Source organism: Emys orbicularis, chromosome 10 (assembly GCF_028017835.1).
Source record: "Emys orbicularis isolate rEmyOrb1 chromosome 10, rEmyOrb1.hap1, whole genome shotgun sequence".
NCBI classification, from domain to species: Eukaryota; Metazoa; Chordata; order Testudines; family Emydidae; genus Emys; species Emys orbicularis.
Genome location: NC_088692.1, coordinates 59,149,659 through 59,173,089, shown reverse-complemented (window position 1 = coordinate 59,173,089; position 23,431 = coordinate 59,149,659). Strand labels below are relative to the sequence as shown.

Here is a 23,431-nt window from a genome sequence, read left to right as displayed (position 1 = left end):
CCCTTCTACTGTAACCTAGGCTGGTGGAGACCAGAGTGTGGCTGTGGTGTAAAAAGGAGGCTGCTGGAGTCAGAGTTGCTGAAACAGGGTTTCTAAACACAAAGACACTATGTGCATGCTGGTGTGCTGGCTTGAGCCTGCTCTGCACAGCAGGGTCCAGGGAGGGGGCGCCACCTCCACCCCGACTCACTCAGGAGGCCACCCAGCCTGCCTGGGCTATGGGGAGATGCAACCAAAAAAATATAACTCAAAGGGTGGACTCAGTTCAAAAAGTTTGAAAACCACTGAGGGTGCAGGGATGGGGTAGCTAGGGACTATGTGCAGGCAGGGGGGTAGTTCAGAGTGCAGGCAGGGGGTAGCTAGGAGCTGTGTGCGTGCAGGGGGTAGCTAGGAGCTGTGTGCGTGCAGGGGGTAGCTCAGGGTGCAGGCAGTGGGTAGCTAGGGGCTGTGTACGGGTTGGGGGGCTCCCAGTGCGGCTCCCAGCTTTGGAGAGAGGGGGTGAGGCTCCCAGCTTCAGCCCCACATCGCTCCCAGCTTCAGGGACTTGGGGGGGCGGGACACCAGCTTCAGCTGCCCCGCACTCCTCCTTGTTGGGCGGGGGGCAGGGAAGGAGCACAGCACCGGCTTCAGTGCTGGGGCTCAGGGCACTGGGTTTCAGCCACAGGGCTCGGTGGCCCCCCGAAAGGGCTGGCGGACCTCCAGTTGAGATGGCAACTGCTGTTCTAATTGTCTCTAAGCATATCCACACCCACTGCCACGTTTCTGCTCTGAAATCAGTGTAAACCATCAAGGTACAAATTGATTTGACAAATCAATTATTTTCTTAAATGACTTATGCCAAATGTTGTGTATTACACAAAAATTCTAACACCTGGCCCACCAAGGCAATGCAACTCCTTAAGATTATTTGATAGGAAAAGAAATCCTTCCCATGCTCTGCTACTGGGCTATAAGAATTCAACATTGGATGGAGAATGAGAAAAAAGGGAAGGATCCATTCTTCACACAGATCTATGGATCCAGGCATTGAGGGACCTGATCCAAAGCCCATTGAAGTCAAGGGGAGTCCTTCCACCAACTTGAGTGGGCTTTGGATCAGGCCCTTGTAGAACAAGCACTGGTTCATGAAGATGAAATTTAGGAAGTCTTTCAGAAGAGCTGGGTGCAGGAAGAGTGCATTGATTCCTCCAGCTGACACGAACACAGCACGTACACTAATCCTGATCCTGAACTTGGCAGGGATACACAAGTTCACTAGCCATGCACTGCTTTTAAAACTATTTTGCCAAGATGTCAAACATAAATGAGCTGTCCCTTTAATCTAAGGTATGCATGACTTGATCTCTCTCATTCATATTTAACTTCTAATTTAATATTTATAATTTTATGCTGAGCTATATTTTTATTGTGACTATAAGCAAAGGCAATTCTTCCTGCTCATCCCTGAGAAACTAAGTGAGGCTTAGGGAGAGGTTGGGCATAAGGGCTCAATATTGCAAAGTGCTGAGTGACTCCTGCAAGTTGTTAGGTGCCTTCAACACCCTTTGAAGCCAGCACTTTGCAGGATCCAGGCTCTAAATTTCACCATCTTTTTTCCACCAAAGAAAAACAACAATAAAGCTTCCTTCAGAGGCTGCCAACTGCTGTGGTCAATTAAATATTTGCCTCCTCCTTAAGCCTGAAGCATTTCCATGTTTTTGTATTTATTATTCTTTGTATAAATAGTACCCCTTTCATAGTGGGTGTATTTTTTTTTTTTGCACCATGATGGAAGTTGTAGTTTTAAAAGGTGACCTGAATGTTGTATAAAGGAGGTCTTAAAGTTTATTTTTATATTTAATCTCCATTGGTTGTTTTTAATTCCCTTGGTTGTTTAGAAATCAGGTCAGGTCCATCTTGTTATTCCCAAAAGATCCTACAGATGTCTGGAGAATTGCTCTATTGTGACATCAGAAATATCATACAAGTGAAATCTGATGAAGACAAAGTGATTTTTATTCTGACTGTTTAAAACTATAATTGTTTGTTTTTGTCCTACTTATAACTCAGGGGCATAAACACCCTTGAGGAAAAAAAAGAGTCTTTATTAAAGATTCAACATACTGGACTCTTTAATTAAGGAATGAGACAGCTCACAATCTTCATGTGTATGACTCCAATTAACCCAAGCAGATATGACTAGACAATACTGATTTTTCAGCAACTCCCATCCCCTTTTTTTAAGAGGCTGCCAACCTTTTTAGACATTATAAAAAAGGAAAAAGGGTATGTAATGGGGTTGGCACCCACCTCTCATGAGTGCCCTCTCTGGTTGGGTGTGTCTGCAGTCTTTAAATCAGTCCAACCCTGGTAGGGGTGGAATCCCCAGGACTTCCTCCTTGGAAACACCATCTTCCTGTGGCCCTCCCTGGGCTCAGTCCCTTCTCAGTCCCCGCAGACTGCCAGGAACTCCTTCATTGCTCCTCCGGTCCCTGCTAGCAAACTGTCTTTGGCTCAGTCCTAGTAGCCAGCCAGGAGTTTCTCACTCCCCTGATCCCTGCCAGCTTACTTAGCTGTCCATAGTCCTTCTACTTTTCCACCCAGGACCACGGTGTTTTCTTCTCCAGCTCCAAACAGCAACCAACCACTGCTCTGTGCTGCAGCTCCTTTTATATGGCCCTTCTGGGCCCTTATTGGCTGCTTCCCCTGCAGCCACTCTAGCCTGCTTGGAGGACCTCTCCACTGTTCCTTTCCTGGGATGGGTGTGGCAGAGCCCTGAGGCCTCCAGCAGGGGGCCTTTGGGGCTAGTCCACCCCATCCCAGGGTAAAACCCCAATTTTTGTTTGCCCTTTGCACTTCACCTTTACATAAAAATTAGACTGTAAGCACTTCAGACAAGGACTATGTCTTCTTGTGGACCCCTAAAATAATTGGCACAATGGGGCCCTGATCCTAACTGGGCCTTTGAGCTATGTCCTAATAATAATAATAATGATAGCAGCAATAATGTAGGGATAACTGAAGATTCATTTTAGTGTGAGCAGCTCATATTTTTGTCAGATCCAGTTCAACTTGAAAATCGTGACTAGAAATCACCAAAATATTAAAGAAGGAGGAGTACGATAATAAATGTTTATTAGACAGACAAGATGGATGAGGTAATATCTTTTATTGGACCAACTTCTGTTGGTGAGAGAGACAAGCTTTCAAGAAGAGCTCTGTGTGGCTTGAAAGCTTGTCTGTCTCATCAACAGCAGTTGGTCCTATAAAAGATATGATTATTATTAGGAAAAGGCTCAAAGGCCCCAGTCAGGGTCAGGGCGCCATTGTGCCAATTATTTTACAGACACACATGAAGACTTGACTGAAGTGCTTGCAGTCTACTTTTTATAACCTCATATGTAAAGCTGATTTTACTTCACCCATTTTGTCTCTCTAATGCCCTGGCACAGACACGACTACAATTACACTGCATACTATGCTTATTAGAGCAATGGAATCCAATGGAGGTAAAACTACAAATCCACCCAGTAAGCAACTGTAGAATTGATAGCATAAAACAGAGCCTATGAAAATGTTGTTAGAACATAGGACATGAGTGCCATGTAAAAATATTTTTACATGGCACTCAACAAATTCTGAACAGCGTAGGAGAACAACAAATCTTATGTGTCTGGCTGTCTGAAGTCTATAGGCTCCTGTTAGCCTACGTTCCCTCAAACCTAAACCCTTATGAATTTGCCAGTCCCCCGAGAGCCCATTCTCTTACTATTTGGAAAACAAAGCAGCAACACTGGTACTTGCATGTCCTAAACTTCTAATTAGCTACATGGAAGCAATGAGTTAGTGGAAAACAAAATGCTAAAAATCTCACAAAGTTCAATTTGACTTTGATGATTTATAATGTGCCAATTCAAATAAATTAGAGCAAGTAAAAGAAATAGCAGCAAAGAATAGTTGGACTTGAAAGGTTCTGAAAAACAGAAAACTCATCCACATAAGGGCTAAAATGGAGGCCCAGAGAAACTCGTTTATTAACATGTAGAAAAGTGCCATTGTTTGTTACACTGGTGATACTGTATGAAAATATGTCTACAAGTAATGATGCATTTCACTTCAGCAGGTGTCATTCAAGCTGAAACTTCTGGGCATCCTTAAGTGTTTGTTTACAATTATTGTCAAAGATTTAAGAGCACTTCTATAAATACAGAATGTTGACAGTGCAAATTCATACTATAAAATCATGCAAATGTTATAAGCTACTTTCATCAACTAAAAATCATGCTATGGGGGAAGGGAGTATTACTTTTTCATTGGAGAGTTATGACTAATGTTTTAGATTACTCATTTCTCTTCTGACTGGAAGTGGGAAATAAATGCCTAATATCGTTCAATGCCCATTTTTTCCACATTCATCATCTTTGTGCATTTACCAACCTAGAGGCTCACTCTTACGATTTCCCCCTCATCCATTGGATTGGATTGAAGTCTTTTTTATAAGTGATTCTGCTATTATAACTAGGCTGTGCATACATGGCAAATTCTCCAGTGGATGTTCCTTCCCTCCTACTGCAGAAGACATTGGCTATTAAACTTATGTCATTGAAAATTATATCTCTATATAAGACAATGTATACTTAAGAGCTGAGCCCTTCAGAATAGCAAATGTCAGGCTATGAGAAAAATTTACAAGAAATAGGTCTCAGTTTAGTATCTCCAACAATCAAGAGGCTCACAATAAACAGAGTGAGAAAAATGAAAATGAACGGTGTTGAGTTGAAACAATGATTTGTAGAATTATACAGTAAAAAGCACCATCAGAAGAGGATAACCTATCAAGTGAGAGCATTGATGTCTATGGTGTTGGCTTAATATACTGTATCATTTCTTTGTGGCCAGAGAGGAACTATGTATTGAATGAAGTTCTTGCCTGGGGAGTCTTGCCTGGTTTCAGCTTCTTTGAAAGGTTGACTCACATGGAAGTACAGGGACTCTGTTGCCATAATACAGAATGAACAAGGTACCAATTTGCCTGAGTTGTCCCCTAATTAGGCATCATTTGATTATCTTTCTATGAAGGTAATATACTCAGTTTCCTCGGGGTTAGTAAATTCCTGAACAAAGAAAGGGTAATGATATGGAGAAATGTAAATGAAACAGAAGAACTGACTGGAGGAACACATTTTGGATGTATATGGAGAAAAGGAAAATTAGCTAGAGGGGCTCCCACAGTTCAAAAATTCCTTTCCAGATATGACTAATTTAAAATAATATTGTTAATGTTAGAAAAAGATATAGAGGGCCACATTCTGCTTTCAGATACTTCTGCTATCCCAATGGCCAATGAGTCCCTTGTCTTGTTGGGAATTATTTGGTAGGCTGCTTCCACGGGATAGTGTGGAGGTAGGGAAATCCCTGTGTTGAGGCTTGTTGATTAAATAATTTAGATTTTGGGGGGGGAAGAGAGATGACTTTATCCAGTCAGTCTCCTGGGTATTTTTCCGTTGATAGAAAGTGGCCCACTCTCGGTATATGTGATCCTGAACCAACACAATTAATAATGTTGGATCCAGTTCTCATTCCCCTGGAATCAGATGCTAGTTGTAGAGCCAGCCAGCTGTCACATTCACTCTCGGTAATTTGCTGAAATAGCAGGTGATCAGACTTTCCAATTTAGGATCTGAATTAGTTTTTGGTACAGGCAAGAAATAGGTTTGGATGCCTTATTTGCTTAGGAATACCATCGTTATCCTGTTGCTGCTTTGTCTTTTTGGGCTGGTCTACACTGGGGGGGGGGGGGGGGGGATCGATTTAAGATATGCAACTTCAGCAACACGAATAGCGTAGCTGAAGTCGAAGTATCTTAGATCGAATTACCTGGGGTCCACACGGCACGGGATCGACGGCCGCGGTCCCCCGTCGACTGCGCTACCGCCACTCGCTCTGGTGGAGTTCCGGAGTCAACGGTGAGCGCGTTCGGGGATCGAGACGTGATATATCAATCCCGGATAAATCGATTGCTACCCGCCGATACGGCGGGAAGACGTACCCTTAATCATGAATGTGAAAAAGATCATTGCTTTGACCATTGAGCCAGGTTTCAAGAAACTGATGTTTTTACTTTCTCCAGGATACCAGGATTCTTGGAAAGCAAGGCTTGATAGATGTTCACTGAACTCCTGAAAGCTGACACACTCTGTGTTTCATCCAAAGAACTTGCTTTATGATGTTTTTTCCCTTTACCCCGCAAATAGATAAAGCAAGATTACATGTAAAGATGGAAAGTGCTATTGGTCCCCTGAGTCCCATACACTTAAAAGGAACATTTGAAAGTGTCTTGGATGTAGCAGAGCCCATAGAATTGTACTTAAAAGATTCCCTGCTTCCTTTTTAATAGTTCAGCTATTTTGCTGACCAAGCATTTTGGCAGGGTTGGAAGCAAGCTGCTCATAGGCGTGCACAGCCCATTTCATTAGGGTGTGCACCCAGGGAGCCCTGCCCTAGCCCCGCCCCTGCCCTACTCCCGCCCCCATCCACTCCCCCCTACTTCCCACCCCCTGACTTCCCCCCCTCAAAACCCCCAACCCCCCCGGCTCCTTGTCCCCTGACTACTCCCTCCTGGGACCCCTGCCCCTAACTGCCCCCCCAGGACTCCACCCCCTACCTAAGCCTCCCTGCTCCTTGTCCCCTGACTGCCCCCCTAGGACCCTACCCCCTACCTGTCCCCTGACTGCCCCGACCCTTATCCACACACCCTTCCCCAGACAGACCCCTGGGACTCCCACGCCTATCCAATCGCTCCCCGCCCCTAGACAGGACCCCCAGAATTCCCGACTCACCCAACCCCCCCCAGCTCCTTGTCCCCTGACCACCCCCTCCAGAGACCCCCCCCACAAATTGCGCCCCCGGGACCCTCCTTGCTCCCTGTCCCGACTGCCCTGACCCCTATCCACCCCCGCCCCATCCAATCCCCCCTGCTCCCTGACTGCCCCCTCCAGAGACCCCCGCCCTAACCCCCTATCCAACCCACCCTGTCCCCTGACTGCCCCCACCCCTTATCCAATCCAACCCCCCTGGCCCCAGACCCCTTACCATGAGAGGAGGCTCCTAGCCTCCCCGCAGAGCCAAACGCTGCCCTGCGGGAGTGCGCAGCCCCGGCCCCCAGAGCGCTGCGTGCGTGGCAGCATGGCTCATGGGGGGCGTGTCTGACTCCCCGCAGAGCCCCAGCCCACCGAGAGCGCTGCGCGCGGTGGCGGCATGGCTCCAGGGGATGGGGGAGCATGTTTGCCTCACCCTGGAGCCAAATGCTGCCCCGCGGGAGCGCGCAGCCCTGGCCCCCAGAGCGCTGCGTGCACGGCAGCATGGCTCATGGGGATTGGGGGGCGTGTCTGACTCCCCACAGAGCCCGACTCCCCTTAGAGCCCCAGCCCACCGAGAGCGGCATGGCTCCAGGGGAGGGAGGAAGGCGGGGGAGGGGCTGGCGGCTTGCTGTGCTCGGCCGGGTGCTCCAGCCTGGGAGCGTGGACCCCGCGGCTTGCCGCGCCGGGAAGTGGAGCCATTTGCCCACCCCTGCTGGGCACACCCGGCACACGCCTATGAAGCTGCTCACTCAGTTATTGCTCAAGCATGCAGGCATATTCGGGGTGGAGAGGGTGACCGGGGGGATCGACACCTGCTTCTATCACTGCAGAGGTGGGTAAAATCCTGAATGGGAGGCACTGCTTTGCTGGATGCACAAACCAAAAAGACGACATAAGTTTTGTTCATTTTTCATGATCACTTGCATGGGGGCTTTTCTCACAGTCTCAGCTACCTCATGCAATTACAGAAATTGTCCCATCCCAAAAGTGGACATGCAGTTGTTAGGAAGTTAAAAAGCAAGGAACATTAAAAAGCACAGTATGTTCAGTAAGTTGCAGATTAAAAAAATTCTTGAAGATACACGCTCAATAAGAGTTATGAATTTGTAACCACAGGAAAACCCCTGTGTGCGGCTTGAGGGACTGATCACCTGAGCCATTGGTTGAGTTTGGCTGATCTTTTGTAAGCTTATCATCATGCGCACAGGTTTTTTTATTATTTTTAATGTTTTATCGGTAGTGCTTTTACCTTAAGAACAAACCTGCTTGCTTAGAAAGAACTATGTGGTAACTTAAATGTGACAACTACGCTGTTTAGAGCCTTTGAGGAAGGAAGGCAAAATAGACCTACTGAGGCAGTCTGCATTGCTGGGAAATTCACGGCATAGGCAGGGAACTGTGCAGCCTGGAAATACCCTAGTCAGGAGGGAAAGAGACACGGGTCTCCACCCAAGAGAGGTGATAATTAAGGAGCCGAGAACCTAAAACCGGTGCTCTTATTGGACCATAAGGAGGAAACACAGATACAATTGCAGTTACAATGTAGTAATCCCGTACTAAATTAGCATGGTTGCTGCTGGAGTGATCTGCATCACTCTGGGTGCACTGTTGCAATGCCACTAAAATTTGACCCAATCGCCCATCACTGACCACATTTCAATGAGTGGTGCTGTGACCTGAAGTCTGTTCCTGTACAGCAGAGTGCAGGGCAGTCTGCAGAGAACGCGACTCCTGGCGACACCAGCTCATATGCTGTGTGGGTAAGAGAGAGGGATGACTCCCCTGCTGAGGGAGAATGGAAGGCCCCTGCTGGAGGGGTGGGGACCAGAATTCCTCCTCCACCCAACCAAGAAATATCTTAATTGGCACCACTGGAGGCTGGCATGTAACTTTAGAACATTTACAGTTACACACGACAATTTACCATGAATATGAGAGTTGACCATTTTGTGCTTTCATTAATTATTACTTACAACAAATGGCTCAAGTCAGAGCCTGGTTTTGTAATCACATGCCTATTTAAGTTCATTGAGCTAATCAGGGAGCTAATTGCAAAAACAAAATGTAAATAGGTGTTTGACTGCAAGGATGCTGAAGACAGAAAATCAAAATAAAACTTTAAACTAGTTTTTTTTCCTCCCACCTGGTCCTTTAATTGTCATAATTGCTAATAACAGCAGATTTAATTAGTAGTTTTAATTATTGCATTATTGAAGTTAAATGTTACAAGGTTAAAAATAGGAAGAGTGAGACTACGGTGCAAGATAGCAAAGCCTATGTTATACTTAAGAGGAAACAGGGATAATGAACCACTTCTAATCTGATCTTAAACCTAGAGATAGAACAGAAAATAGCCAGGGGCTCTTTGTAGGTGGGGAACTAGTTCAGTACCAGGCCATAGGAAGGAGAGTCACTTACTGAATCAGCAACAGTACCTGTATGCTGCTGATTCTCAAAGGTCTTATCTAACTAACAACCTGCATGGAGGCTACCAAACATATGGTATCTGTCAGGATAATGCCACCAGGTGGTATGATGGCAGTAACATATTAGCAAAATTGAGCCTAGAAATTTTGACTTACCCTCAGAATTTTAACAATCATGTGCGGAAAATCCCAGGGTGTGAGCTGTGATAAAGGGTACATGCTACAAGGAACAGGGGGAAAATAGACTTTAAAAGACACAAATAGCATTTTAAAATGGATGGCAGACAGCATAAGGAAGGTCCATCATGCTCCTACTTTGGTTTCAGCCAACAGACGTGACGTTGTATTTTGAATCAAATGCTGACACATCAACAAATTGTCAGGGAAAACAACTAGCAAAGAATTCATCTGTGAAGATACAAAAGGCCATGAAGAACAGTTTTTCACCTGTTAATTTGGCTTCTCCAAGTTACCTATAGCACACTGGAAATGTGGGTTTATGTCCTGTCCCTACCAGAAAGTGGAGATAGGGAAAAATAATCAGCGTTGTGATGCCATCCGTCCATTTATATTATGGCCTTGTTGGATCTCAGCTGGGTTAGCCTGGAATAGGCAATCTCTCAAGTGGGAATGTTCAATGATATTTAGGGCCTTGGGATGTCATACCCAATAGCTGAAACTCCATCCTGGAGCCAAGAATCAGTTAGTGCAGATCCCAAAGCACTGGTATCATGACCCTAGAGCATTTTATAATGTGCTACATTCGATGGTAGCCTGGACTTCTGAGTGGATTTAAGGGATAGCCTTATATGGGGCACACTGCTGTAGTCCAGTGAAGGCAAAGATCATGGTAGCAAGGTCTGCATCTGAGAGAGAGATGCCACCCTCCGGCCACATACATATGGTAAAAGTTCTTTGGCACAGCTGCTATTTCTACTATATGTGCGTACAATGCCTCTTAGGTGCTACCACAATACAAATAATGAATAATAGCCCCTGCCCACATTTCACCCAAACACTGGGATATGATCCTCATGCCTGCTCTGGCCGCTTTATGATGGATAAAAGGACTGGATCAGTGTACAGCCACATATCCACCTGGGGGAGAACTGCCCCAGCACAAGAACTGAGGAAGGCACCTGTAAGGCTGCCTTCCAACACTAAGGACCCCCTTGGCCTAACATAGGGGAAGTGTAAGAGTGGGAGGGGCATTTTGGGGTGGGGCCTAAGCAAATTGATCTATGGGGATTCAAGGTAGCATTGTGGCCCATAGTGTACAGGGAGATGTCAGCAAAGTGCCTGAACCCACTATTGCTTATTGCTAAAAGCAGCCAAGTCAGCAGGCTTAGCTTAACCAAGGAAGGAGGGGAGGGGGTTTTGGGTGCCACAGAAAGGGCAGCTTGACCCTGCGTTCTTCCTGATAAGAATTGTGTTGAAGTTACTGATACATGCATCTTAGAAGAGCAGGATGTGCCCTCAGGAATGTGTCTAACAGGGTCTCAAGGCTGCAAACCCTGGGAAAACCCCACACCTGGTTAATCAATAATCAGAAGGAAGCCTCTTGCTTGACCATTGGAACTGCTTGCTTAACAAGTTTTCTTTAAGTGACATGTCATTCTATTACTAACGTATAAATAAGGGGGAAAGTTTGAAGTAGTGGGACTCTTCGGGACTGGACTCTCCCTCTGGATACATCTTGTGTTCCCCACCGGCAGCCGCTGTGCCTCTCGAGAGCCACACTCAGCTTCGGTAATTATCGAGGGTTGGGGGTGTTTTACTAACCTGTTGTGAACATGTGTAAATTCTTGAGATTAAGTACAGTTTAGCTTTAAGTGAAAGCACTCGTGTTGTCCAGTTTGTGCCAGCCATCTATCGTTCGGACGGCTGTGTCTCCCCTGATTTATTTCCTGACACCTCCTCACACAGAGTAAAAGTTACCAAGAGCTTTGGGTTGAAAGAACCCCAGGTAACAATAGGGCAACTGAGGGAAGCTGCTATAACAGACAGGTCTCCAGGGCTGTCTAAATTGTGTTGGTGGCTGCTCCCACCTGCAAAGCAGTGCAGAATCAAGAGAGTGCAGATAGTGGTTTACAGCAACTTTAAAGTCCACCTCCTCCTCCACTTTGCTGAGGCTTCTGTGCGTGGCCTCAAGAGGTGCAGCACCTAATCACATCCTGGGAGAGACACTGGGATCCCTGTCTCCAGCTGGATAACAGAGAGAGTATGTCATCTACATACTGAGAATTCCAACTCTCTGAATGTATCCCATACACTGAATAAGAAGGCTGATCGAGCACAGTACAAATCTGTAGTACCGCCTGGTACTGTACCGGGCATAAAAGCTTGGGGGGCAGAAAGACAGTTACCTAGTATGGCAATTTATCTATTTATTTTTCTCTTAATATTTGTTGTAATAGGTACCTAGGGATAGGAGTTAGATTCCCAGGTTGGTAACTGCCAGGCTCATCTTTCCTTTTGGGTAAAGGAAACCCAGTGGTTTCAGGAAGCTCAGCCATGCCTCCACTGTCACTACCCCTGCTATGCCGGCTGCGCTGCTATTTATACTCGCACTCATTCAATGAGAGCTAGATTTCTATACATGAACCAAAAAAATCACCCCCCTTCCTCATAGCCTAGCCATAGATTAAGAGCAACTGGAAGCTTATGTGCACTGTTACTGTGCTTTTATAACCGGATTTTTTAAAAGTTCAATCATTAAATCTGTGAGCGCAACAGAATATTGCTCAGTTAAATACTCTAGGAAATCAATTGTCAATAAATCAATAAATTAGGGGTGTCGATTAATTGCAGTTAACTCACGCAATTAATTTTTTTGAGTTAATCATGATTAATCACTGTTTTAATCACATTGTTCAATAGAATATCAATTGAAATTTATTAAATATTTTGGATGTTTTTCTACATTTTCAAATATATTGATTTCAGCACAGAATACAAAGTGAACACTGCTCACTTTATATTATTATTTTTGATTACAAATATGTGCACTGTAAAAATGATAAACAAAAGAAACAGTATTTTTCAATTCACCTCCTACAAGTACTATAGTGCAATCTCTTTATCGTGAAAGTGCAACTTAAAAAAAAAAATCTACATTTGTGTTACATAACTGCACTCAAAAACAAAATAATGCAAAACTTTAGAGCCTACAAGTCCACTCAGTCCTACTTCTTGTTCAGCCAATCAGTAAGAAAAACAAGTTTGTTTGCATTTACGGGACATAATGCTGCCCACTTCCTATTTACAATGTCACCAGAAAGTGAGAACAGGCATTCTCATGAAACTTTTGTAGCCAGCATTGCAAGGTAGTTATGTGCCAGATATGTTAAACATTCGTATGCCCCTTCATGCTTCGGCCACCACTCCAGAGGAAATGCTTTCAGGCTGACGACGCTCATTAAAAAAAAAATGCGTTAATTAAATTTGTGACTGAACTTCTTATGGGAGAATTGTAGGTCTCCAGCTCTATTTTATCCATTTGGCCATATATTTCATGTTATAGCAGTCTCGGATGATGACTCAGTACATGTCCATTTTAAGAACACTTTCACTGCAGATTTGACAAAACGCAAAGAAGGTACAATGTGAGATTTCTAAAGATAGCTACAGCACTCGACCCAAGGTTTAAGAAACTGAAGTGCTTTCCAAAATCTGAGAGGGATGAGGTGTGGAGCATGCTTTCAGAAGTCTTAAAAGAGCAACATTCCGATGCAGAAACTACAGAACCCAAACCACCAAAAAAGAAAATCAACCTTCTGCTAGTGGCATCTGACTCAGATGATGAAAATGAACATGCGTCGGTCTGCACTGCTTTGGATTGTTATCGAGCAGAACCCGTCATCAGCATGGATGCATGTCCTCTGGAATGGTGGTTGAAGCATGAAGGAACATATGAATCTTTAGCGCATATGGCATGTAAATATCTTGTGACGCCGGTTACAACAGTGCCATGCGAACATCTGTTCTCACTTTCAGGTGACATTGTGAACAAGAAGCGGGCAGCACTATCTCCTGAAAATGTAAACAAACTTGTTTGTCTGAGCGATTGGCTGAACGAGAAATAAGACTGAGTGGACTCAAAAGTTTTCCATTTATTTTTGAATGCAGTTATTTTTTGTACATTTGTATGTTCAACTTTCATGATAAAGAGATTGAATTACAGTACGTGTATTAGGTGAATTGAAAAATACTATTTCTTTTCTTTTTTACAGTGCAAATATTTGGAATTCAAATAAATATAAAGTGAGCACTGTACACGTTGTATTCTGTGTTATAATTGAAATCAATATTTGAAGATGTAGAAAACATCAAAATATTTAAATAAATGGCATTCTATTATTGTTTAATAGCGCAATTAATCATTATTAATGTTTTTAATCGTGATTAGTTTTTTTTAACCGTGCGATTAATCGTGATTAATATATTTGTGGACTAAGTTCAAATTATACAGAAAGGAGAGAAATCTGCCATCTGCCCTCACAAAGTCTGTGAGGAGAGGTAAGTTCACTGCATAAGTTCTTCACTGTGAATTATTCGCTCAGCAGTAGAAGTAGAGATGAAAAACATAACTTGGAAATTGCATGGCAAATCTATTAACATTTCAGGTGGGTAGGAACAGGAGACAGTAATTGCTCAAAGCAGCATATACATTTGTCAAGGCGATACTACTGGGGTTAATAGGGATGCAACAACACCTACGTATGGTCTGTTTTGGGGACTGTGAGACCACCTTACAGGTTTCTAAGACAAAAACTTAAATCAGCTCAAGTCAGAGGCTCCTCCTCAGAAAATTAACTTTCCTAGAATAGAAAACATTTTTTTCTGGTGAAAATACACCTTCATATATTTGATCATTAATATTTCTGTCAATGTGGAATACAATTTGTTGATTTCAAATGGATTGCTGTAAAGAACAGAACAAAATCATATTGATATAGATGTATAGTGCTCTCTAAGTATCTACAGTAGTTTATGATTTAGTCACATTTCTTTCATAATGTTACAGGGAGGTGTAAAAATATGCCTGCATATCTGATCTAGTTTGGGGTCTGGACCAATGACTACTACTTGTTCCTTTCAAAGGAAAAACAGTTATTTACCTTACAGTAATTGTGGTTCTTTAGATGCGTTGTCCATATATACATTCCACTGATGGTGCACATGTACCCTATGCATTTGAATTTGGATTCTTTAACCCAGCGGTGATCATTGGGGCTGTGCCTGTGCCCTGAGTGTCCTCATGCCTCCATAAAGAGTGGGATGACCCCAATCATCTCTCAATTCCTTCATCAATACAGAATTTGGATGTTATGGGACTCCGTAGTAGGGGAGAAGCAGGGAAGGTTGTGGAATATGGACAAAACATCTGAAACAACCACAGTTACTGAAAGGAAAGTAAGTTCTTTGAGTGTTTACCATATACATTCCACTGATGGTGACTCACAAGCAGTGATGGAGGTGGGTGCTAGGAGTCCAACTAAATAATGACTGTAAGATAACCCTGCCAAAATGAGCATCGGATTATGATGCTTCTACAATGGAGTAATGCTGTGTAAAGTCTTATATAGAACTCCATGTACCTGCCCAACATCTCTCTACTATGGGCACATTCCTCAAAGAAACTCTCAAGGCTGTCTGAGCTCTAGTGGAGTGGTCTGTGACTCTTTCTGGTGAGTCTATTTTAGCTAATTCACAGCATATAGTCTGCTATGCCTAATAATCCAATTAGAAATTCTCTGGGTCAAAACATATTAAGCTTTGACCCTCTGTATGAAAGTTACATATAATCTAGGGGATATCTTAAAGGGCTAATCCTATCTAGACAGGATGACAAGGCTCTATGAACTTCTAAAGACTGTAGTCAATCCCATTAGAACAATATTTAAATCTGAAGAAGGTGTCAATTGTTTGACTGGGGGATAAACTCTAACAAGCCCCCTCAGGAGTCTAGCTACCATAGTATGGGACAAAACTGAGCATCCCTAAATTGGAAGGCGGTTAGCTGAGATAGACCCTAAGGGAACTCATGGCCACTCCGTGTGTCTTTGATGATAGTAGCTACTACAGTATGTTTGAGATCTGCATTTATGAGGGATGTAGTTGATGTAGATTGGCCTTGGTGGTAAACTTTTCCATTTAGCAGAGTATATACAAAGGCAACAATGATAGTGACCCAAGTAACAGAAGAGACAATGAAGAGGACTGGATGTGTAAGCTGCAGCACATATGTTATCCTAGAGCGGGTACTTGAAAAGTGCTTCGTTTGTATGAAGTGCCACCAGATAGAGCAGATGGAAGAGAAGATGCGAGGTTTAGAGATGCATGTAAAAACTGTGGTTGAGTTTTGAAGGGATTCAAGCAAATGTCGAGGAGGCTGAAGGGAAAACTCAAGACTCTCAGATGCAAGCTGGACTGGAGAACTGTGAGTACACTGCTGGTTGAGGAAAGTGCCCAGTGGAAGCATGTGACTACAAGAACCAGGGAGAGGAAAAGACCAGCTAGTGAAGGAGAAACAGAGCTCAGGAACAGGTGTGCTGAGTTGGAAAAAGAAGAAGGGGCACAGCAGGCTGTAACTGAAGGAGGGACGGTAAGGAAGAAGAGAAGAGTGGCTAGTCCTGTAAGAAGACGGGGAGGGCCAATGGAGATATTCAGAGGTCAGAGCCCCAGGAGGATACAGGATGACTTGCAGAAGATTGCAAGACAGAACAAGAGACAAGAGGACTAGTAGAATTGCACCAACACTAGGAAGAGGCAGAGCTACATGACCCAGGACTACCTACTAACAAGAATGGACAGGCCTGTCACTAGAGCTGATGCTGAGAACAGTAGGGTGTGCTGTCTGCCAGGAGCTAAGATATGGGATGTGGACCTGAAACTGAAGAGGATCCAAATGGGAGCTGGAAAGAATCCACTGATTGTCCTTCACGTGGGAACAAATGATATAGCTAGATTCTTGCATCAAGGCTGACTACAGCAGGCTGGGGAAGATGGTTAAAGAAATGGAGGCTCAGGTGATTTTCAGTGGGATTCTACCTGTCCCTAATGGAGGAGAGTGAAGGTGAGACAAGATTATGATGACCAACAGATGGCTCTGGCTGTGTTGCTAGAAGGAGGGCTTTGAGATGTTCAATCACTGGGAGGCATTCACAGGGACTGTTCTCATGGGACGGGCTCCACCCAAGTAGAGAGGAAAATAGATTTCTGGGATGGAGGTTGGCACGACTGATTAGAAGATCTTTAAACTAGGAATTCAGGGGAGATGTTCATGATGCCTGATTCTAACATTGAGCAGGAGGAAAACCACATAACTGAGGATACAGGAATAAAGGAGCAACAGAGGTATGAGAATAGACAAGAGGAAAGACAGTGCCAACACCCCTGACAGTAACAGTTAGGTAGGCAATACTGGCAGTACCATGACTGTACCTAATCAGGAGAGGAGTCTGCGCAAAGGCAAACAGAAACAACTAAGATGTCTACACACCAATGTAAGGAGCCTGGGTAACAAAGTGGAGGAACTAAAACTACTGGTGCAGGAAGTGAAATCAGATATTATAGGGATAAACAGAAACATGGTGGAATAGTAGTCACGACTGGAGCACAAGTATTGAAGGGTAAGTTGTGGTCAAGAAAGACCGAAATAAAGGTAAAGGTGGTGGAGTAGCATTGTATATTAACAATGAGGTGGACTGTAAAGAAATTAGAAATGATGGTATGGATAAAGCAGAATCTCTTTGGGTCAAAATCACTTTGAGGAAGAAAGGTAAAATAGGCTCCACTGGGATAGTGCTTGGTATCTGCTACAGACTCTCAGGATCTGATCTGGATATGGACAGAGACTTCTAATATTTTTAATGAAATAAATACTACTGGGAATTGTGTGATTATGGGAGACATGAATTTCCCAGCTATAGCTTGGAGGACACGCAGTACTAATTAATGGTAGAGCCCAAATATCCCTGGATGTGATAGCTAACAGATTTCTTCACCAAATAGTCACCAAAACAACAAGAGGAGGTGCCATTTTAGATTTAGTGTTGATAAGTAGAAAGGACCTCATAGAAGAACTGGCTGTGGAAGACAGCCTTGGTTTGAGTGATCATGAGCTAATTCAGTTTAAATTAGATGGAAGGATAAACAACAATAGGTCTGCAACTAGGGTTCTTGATTTCAAAAGGGCAACCTTTAAAAAAAATTAGGAAATTAGTTGGGGAAGTCGACTGAATTGAAGAACTCAAGGATCTGAATGTTTAGGAAGCTTGGAATTGCTTTCAGTCAAAGTTGCAGAAGCTATCTGAAGCCGGCATCCTAAGCAAGTGGAAAAATTCACAGGGAAGGGTTGCAGAACAAACTGGATGTACAAGCATCTCAAAGAGATTATTAAGAGAAAGCAGAAAATCTACAGGGAATGGAAGATGGGAGGGCTCAGCAAGAAAAGCTCTCTCTTGGAGGTCAGAAAGGGTAGGGGAAAAGCAAGAACTGCCAAAAGCCAAGCAGAGTTGGACCTTGCAAAGGGAATTAAAACAAATAGTAAAAGGTTACATAGCCATATAAATAAAAAGAAAACAAGGAAAGAAGAAAGTGGGATCACTAAGTACTGCAGATGGGGTAGAGATTAAAGAGAATCTGAGCATGGTACAACATCTAAAATGAATACTTTGCCTCGATTTTTAACAAAGGTAATGAGGAGCTTATGGGTAGTGGCAGGGTGACTAATGGAAATGAAGATATAGAAGTAGAAATTACCATATCTGAGGTGGAAGTCAAATTCAAACAGCTTAATGGGACCAAATCGGGGGGGCCCATCCAAGAATATTAAAGGAACTGGCACATGGAATTGCAAGACCATTAGCAAAGATTTTTAATGAATCCACAAATTTGGTGGTAGTACTCTATGACTGGAGCTAATATACTACCTATTTTTAACAAAGGGAAAAAATTATCCGAGAAACAACAGGCCTGTTAATTTGACCGCAATTGTATGCAAAGTCTTGGAACAAATTTTGAAAGAGAAAGTAACTAAGTACATAGAAATAAATGGTAACTGGGATAAAATACAACATGGTTTTACGAAGGGTAGATTGTGCGAGACCAACCTGATTTCTTTCTTTGAGAAGATAACCGATTTTTTAGATGAAGGAAATGCAGTAGGTCTAATCTACCTGGATTTCAGTAAGGTGTTTGATACAGTTTCACATGGGAAATTATTAGTTAAATTAGAGAAAATGTGGAGTGATACAAGAACGGAAAAGTGGATAAGGAACTGGTAAGTAAAACTACTACCCCGGCATAAGATCCTGGGCAATGCTAACAGCTGTCACAGCAAGCTGCTACCATATCCTTATGTGTTGAAAAGTCCTTATGAGAACATCTTAAACCCCCCAGATTTTCTTTTTACCTTCATAAGCTTGAAAAAATTCCTGTCTGAGAGGAAAAACAGTACAGACCCGTTTACGCGCGAATCCGCTTAACGCGTGGGAGCGCCATGCCTCCCAGTGCTACCTATTTAACAGGCGAGACTCGTTAACATGCAGTACAGGAACTTGCTATGTAGCACTACAGATTTGCTCACTAACTCACTGACATAGAAATCTACAGGAAGTGCGGAGTGGAAATGTGTTGTACGTCTTTACCGCCGACGGGGGTGTGTGGAAGGGGCAGCAACATTAAAGCGCTGCGGCAGGGACCCTACCAGCAGGGCCGCTGACGGGGGAGGCAAAAAGGGCAGGGACATTAAAGGGCAGGGTTCTTTGCCGCAGCAGCACTGGGCCGCCGACGGGGGGGCGCAGCAATGTTAAAGCGCTGCCGCGGCAAAGGACCCTGCAGCGCTTTAAGGTCCCTGCCCATTTTGCCCCCCCTTGGCCGCCGACAGGCAGGGGGAGAGGGGGCAAAGGGAGCAGCTACCCCGGGGCCGGTGATTTAAAAGGGCCTGGGGCTCTGGACACCGCTACTGCAGCAGCAGTGTCCAGAGCCCCGGGCTGTTTAAATAGCCACAGGAACCTCGGATGGCACAGACTGGGTGGAAGGGCTGGCTGGGGTATGCTGACTCCTAGCCCCGCCTCTTCCGCCCGAGGCCCTGCCCCTGCCCCGTACCGGTAAGTGTCCTGAGTTACTTTCACCCCTGTGTACTGTAGTAATAATGTTTTTATTAGATTACACATTCAAATTTATATTCTTGCAAAGCGCCATTAACAGATAGGCCTGCAGTATTTGGGACACTGTGAATATGTATGTAATCCTAGATAATTATACATATATATATAGATATCTTAAGATATTTCAGCATGGCCCTCTTAACCCACGGTCCGTTAACATGCGGTCGTGACGGCTTGACTCCCAACATCCGCGCGTAAACAGGTCTGTACTGTACTCAGAATTTGGAGTGTGTGTCTAATGAAGTTAAACACTATGAATTAGACTGAATAATTAAACTCCTTGTTGCCCACTTCTTTGTTAGTCTTTTCAGTGTAGCTTTATTCACTGTGGCAGAGTTCTGACCTTGTCCCCGTGGGTCCCACGCTTCTAGGCGGTTTATGCTAGCCTCAGTGGCTCACTGGGACACTCCACATAGCCCTTCTCTCTCTAGGGCCAGGGTTACAGTATACTGAGCCCTTTTCATCATAAGCCAGCAAGGAGGTTGGTGAGAGAACTCCCACAGTCTCTGTTGTCTCTAGGGCTTATTTCAGAACAGTTTAGCCTCCTGTCCTGACAGGGGCCTGTCTGCCCTTCCCAGGAGGTGTTTCTGTAGTGGCAGGTTGGGGGGAACCCAGGCCCACCCTCTACTCCGGGTTCCGGCCCAGGGACCTTAATGGTAGCAGCTGTTGGCAGCCAACCTTTCACTGCCAGAGTTGCTACATTTCCCTGGGCCACTTCCCCACAGCTCTCCTGCTTCTCCCTTCTTCACCCTTACCGATGGTTTGAGGGTGTCTTCATTAACCAGCCCTTCAGCCGCACTTCCTCTCCTCTGGCTCCCTGGCTCTCCCCAGCCTGACTGTAGTGAGCCCTTTTATAGTATCAAAAGGGCCTTAACTAGAGTCAGGTGTTCACATTACCTTAATGGACTCACCTGACTCTTTGGAGGTTAATTGGAGTCAGGTGTTCTCATTAGTCTAGAGCAGCCCCTGCTCTGGTCAGTCAGGGAACAGAAAACTGCTAATCCAGTGGCCAGTATATCTGCTTTCTACTACTTTGTTGTACCCAACTGGCCTGGGTCTATCACATCACCTACTGCAATGGTGATAAATCACCAACTCCACCAATAACAACATTACTTCTATAGAGCCTTTGATCGAAGTTTGCAAAGCACATTGCAAACATTAGTTTTGTAGGTACGCTCCCTTTCCACAGGTGAAGAAAACGAGACAGAGATAGCACAAAGTCAGCCAGGATCCAGACATGTACTCCAACTTCTAGACAACACTATGCACCCACAGTAAATAACAAAACTACCTGACTTTTGCTAAGAAAGGGGTGATCATATCCCTTTTAAGGAAGCACTAAGATGCAAATAAGTTTGTCCACTAATAGATTTCAGAGGCCTCCTTATAGAGATACAGCATTTATAACCATGAAGAATTTTTAAAGAGATACTTGGCTGTAAACCCTCTCACTGAAGGACAGCTCCAGCTAAAACTCAGCTGAGGAGATTCACTCTCTCTGAAGGAGACGACCAGGGATGCAAAGGAAAGAAAAGACAACCCCCCTCTACCACTCTGCTGACTGACAGACTCCCCACCTACCCAAGAAGAATGTGGAGTGGGAAGGACTCGAGGAGTCTCCTCTATCCGCCCACACAGGGATTTGGGGGTGGGGGAAAGTAATCCCATGTATGTTTAAAAGAACCAACAAAAAATCCTTAAACTTTTCTTTTACCCCAAGGAATACGGATATTAACACTAAATCTTGCTGCTTGTGGGCCACTGGCAAACACATGTGATATCCACATGCACAAGCAGCTCAGCTATTTTTGCTTTTTAATTCCCTATGTCACCTAGTCAGCCTTGTCCTTGAACAAGTCAGCCTGGCATGTACCCAGAGAGCCTCATAATATTACCACTGGACAGGGCTCTTAGTACTGAATTTATTAAAGAACTTTCAAGTCCTCATGGAGGGCCCAGTTCTGCACCCTGACTCACAGTGAGTAGTACTTTACTCCATGAGTAGCCCCACTAAGATGGGGCCCAGTTCTTCCACTCCCTAAGTGAACCTGGGTGAATTGCCATGTCATGAAGATAATGATGGACTTCAGCCCAGAATGGCAGGTTGATCAAATGAGTCAGACAAAACAAAGATCTTTTGTTACATTTAGTGAGCGCTAAGGAGAACATTCACAGTTACACGTTCTAAGGACTTATTTTTATGTAACACAGATGTCTTTGGAAACAAAACAAGTATGACATGTAAAACTGCACTCCACATCGTATACACTTCAGAGTTACTACCGTATCATTCCTTATTACTTGGAGTAATAAACCTGGAGTAAAGAAGATACATTACAATACATACAGGGCCGGCTCTGGCTTTTTTGCCGCCCCAAGCAAAAAAACCACCACTAACAACAAAAACTGTGGGGGGGCCGGAGCGGCGAAGCAAAAAAACAAAAACAAAAACACACCTGCGGGGCAGCAAAGCACACACACACACACACACACACACACAAAACACCTGCAGGGTGGCCGGAGGGGCAAAGCACACACACACACACACACACACACACAAAACACTTGCGGGGTGGCTGAAGCGGCAAACCCAAAAGAAAAAAAATAGGGCGGCCGGAATGCCGCCCCTTGGAATCTGCCGCCTCAAGCATGAGCTTGCTTGGCTGGTGCCTGGAGCCGGCCCTGAATACATAACACTAAAATAAATACTATTCAAGCCCAGCTACTATTACACTGATCTGCTAATGGGAACAGGAGAAATATTCACCAGTACATTTTAAAAACACATAATAGATGCTCAGTATACGTTGAACTTTGGCTATACGAGGAAAACCAAAAATATTTGCCCTTGGCATGTGGGCATTTTATATACATAACATCAAGACATCTGTAACTGTCCACACTTGGCAGCACCTACAACCAGCCCAGATTAGAAGACACACTCAAAACCAATCCTCATTTTTCTTACTATTAACGAACATGACACACTCAAAATTCAGTATGGTTTTCCATATTAGAAGCTTAAAGTAACTAATGGAACCATTCTTCCATACTCTCAGAATTTCTTTTGATGACTAATGAGCGTGGCAGGCAGCTCAAAATGACGGAGTATGAATCAAGATGAAAGCCTTTTGCCTCACTTTTTAGGTAAGATTATAACTAATATAGAATGTAGCTTCTATCACAATAAGAGATTTTCTAAGGCCTTTGCTGAAAACAGCTGTACTGGTGCAATCTTGTGTGATTGAACTGCCAGGAACATTGGCTTGTTGGCACAGATACTAAGGAATCAGTGATTTAACAGACTATACTAGAAGCTTTAAAAGACTGTTTCACATTTTATTGACCACAGCATGAAAGTACTGAAAGTGAGGAAAAGGTGCCAAAGGTTTAGGGGGTATGCTTACCTTCCAGCAGGTCTCTTGCCAGACCTGGTTCTGCCCCTGTGGACCGAACAAAGTCTGACAGGACCGCGTCCATATCAAGAGTCATGTGATCATGTAGAAGTGCTGCCACACATGCAGCAGTAGCAGGATTTGTTGGTAGGCTACAAGACATCCATCTATAAATGAGAGCAAAAATACAGAGTTCTAGATGTATTTGTCACAATAGGCTATACAATAATGGAAATCACACATTTTTTCCAAACGAAACACCCAATTAACTTTTTTTTATAAATGGCAATAAAAGGTCAAAGTTACAATGATTAAAAAAAGAAAATAAATTTACATAAATACCATGTTGATAGCATTTATGATCTGCCTCTGCCTGGGCTCACAATCTGTTCCAGTGACTGAGTATTTTAATAACTAGTTCTCATCTTTCACACTTCTAGTGTTCTTTTCTCATTTTCTTTGCTCTTTTAAAATATTCCTTCTGCACAACTTTTCAGTGCACAAGGAAGTTATAAAATTGACACTCCATAAAAGTAAGGTGTTAAATGTCAAAGACTCCAAACAGGCACATGCTTAACTCTAAGCCTGAGAAC

At 44.0% G+C, this 23,431-nt stretch overlaps 1 protein-coding gene across 1 annotated transcript in view; it reads right to left on the bottom strand.

Moving 5' to 3' along the window:
• OTUD7A (OTU deubiquitinase 7A) overlaps positions 1-23,001 on the bottom strand; it is a 127,875-nt gene extending 104,874 nt beyond the window's left edge. The window contains exon 1 of the mRNA XM_065412413.1: positions 22,851-23,001. Coding sequence (XP_065268485.1) covers positions 22,851-23,001 — 151 coding nt within the window. The remainder of the gene's footprint in view (positions 1-22,850) is intronic.
• Positions 23,002-23,431: the final 430 nt, after the last annotated feature.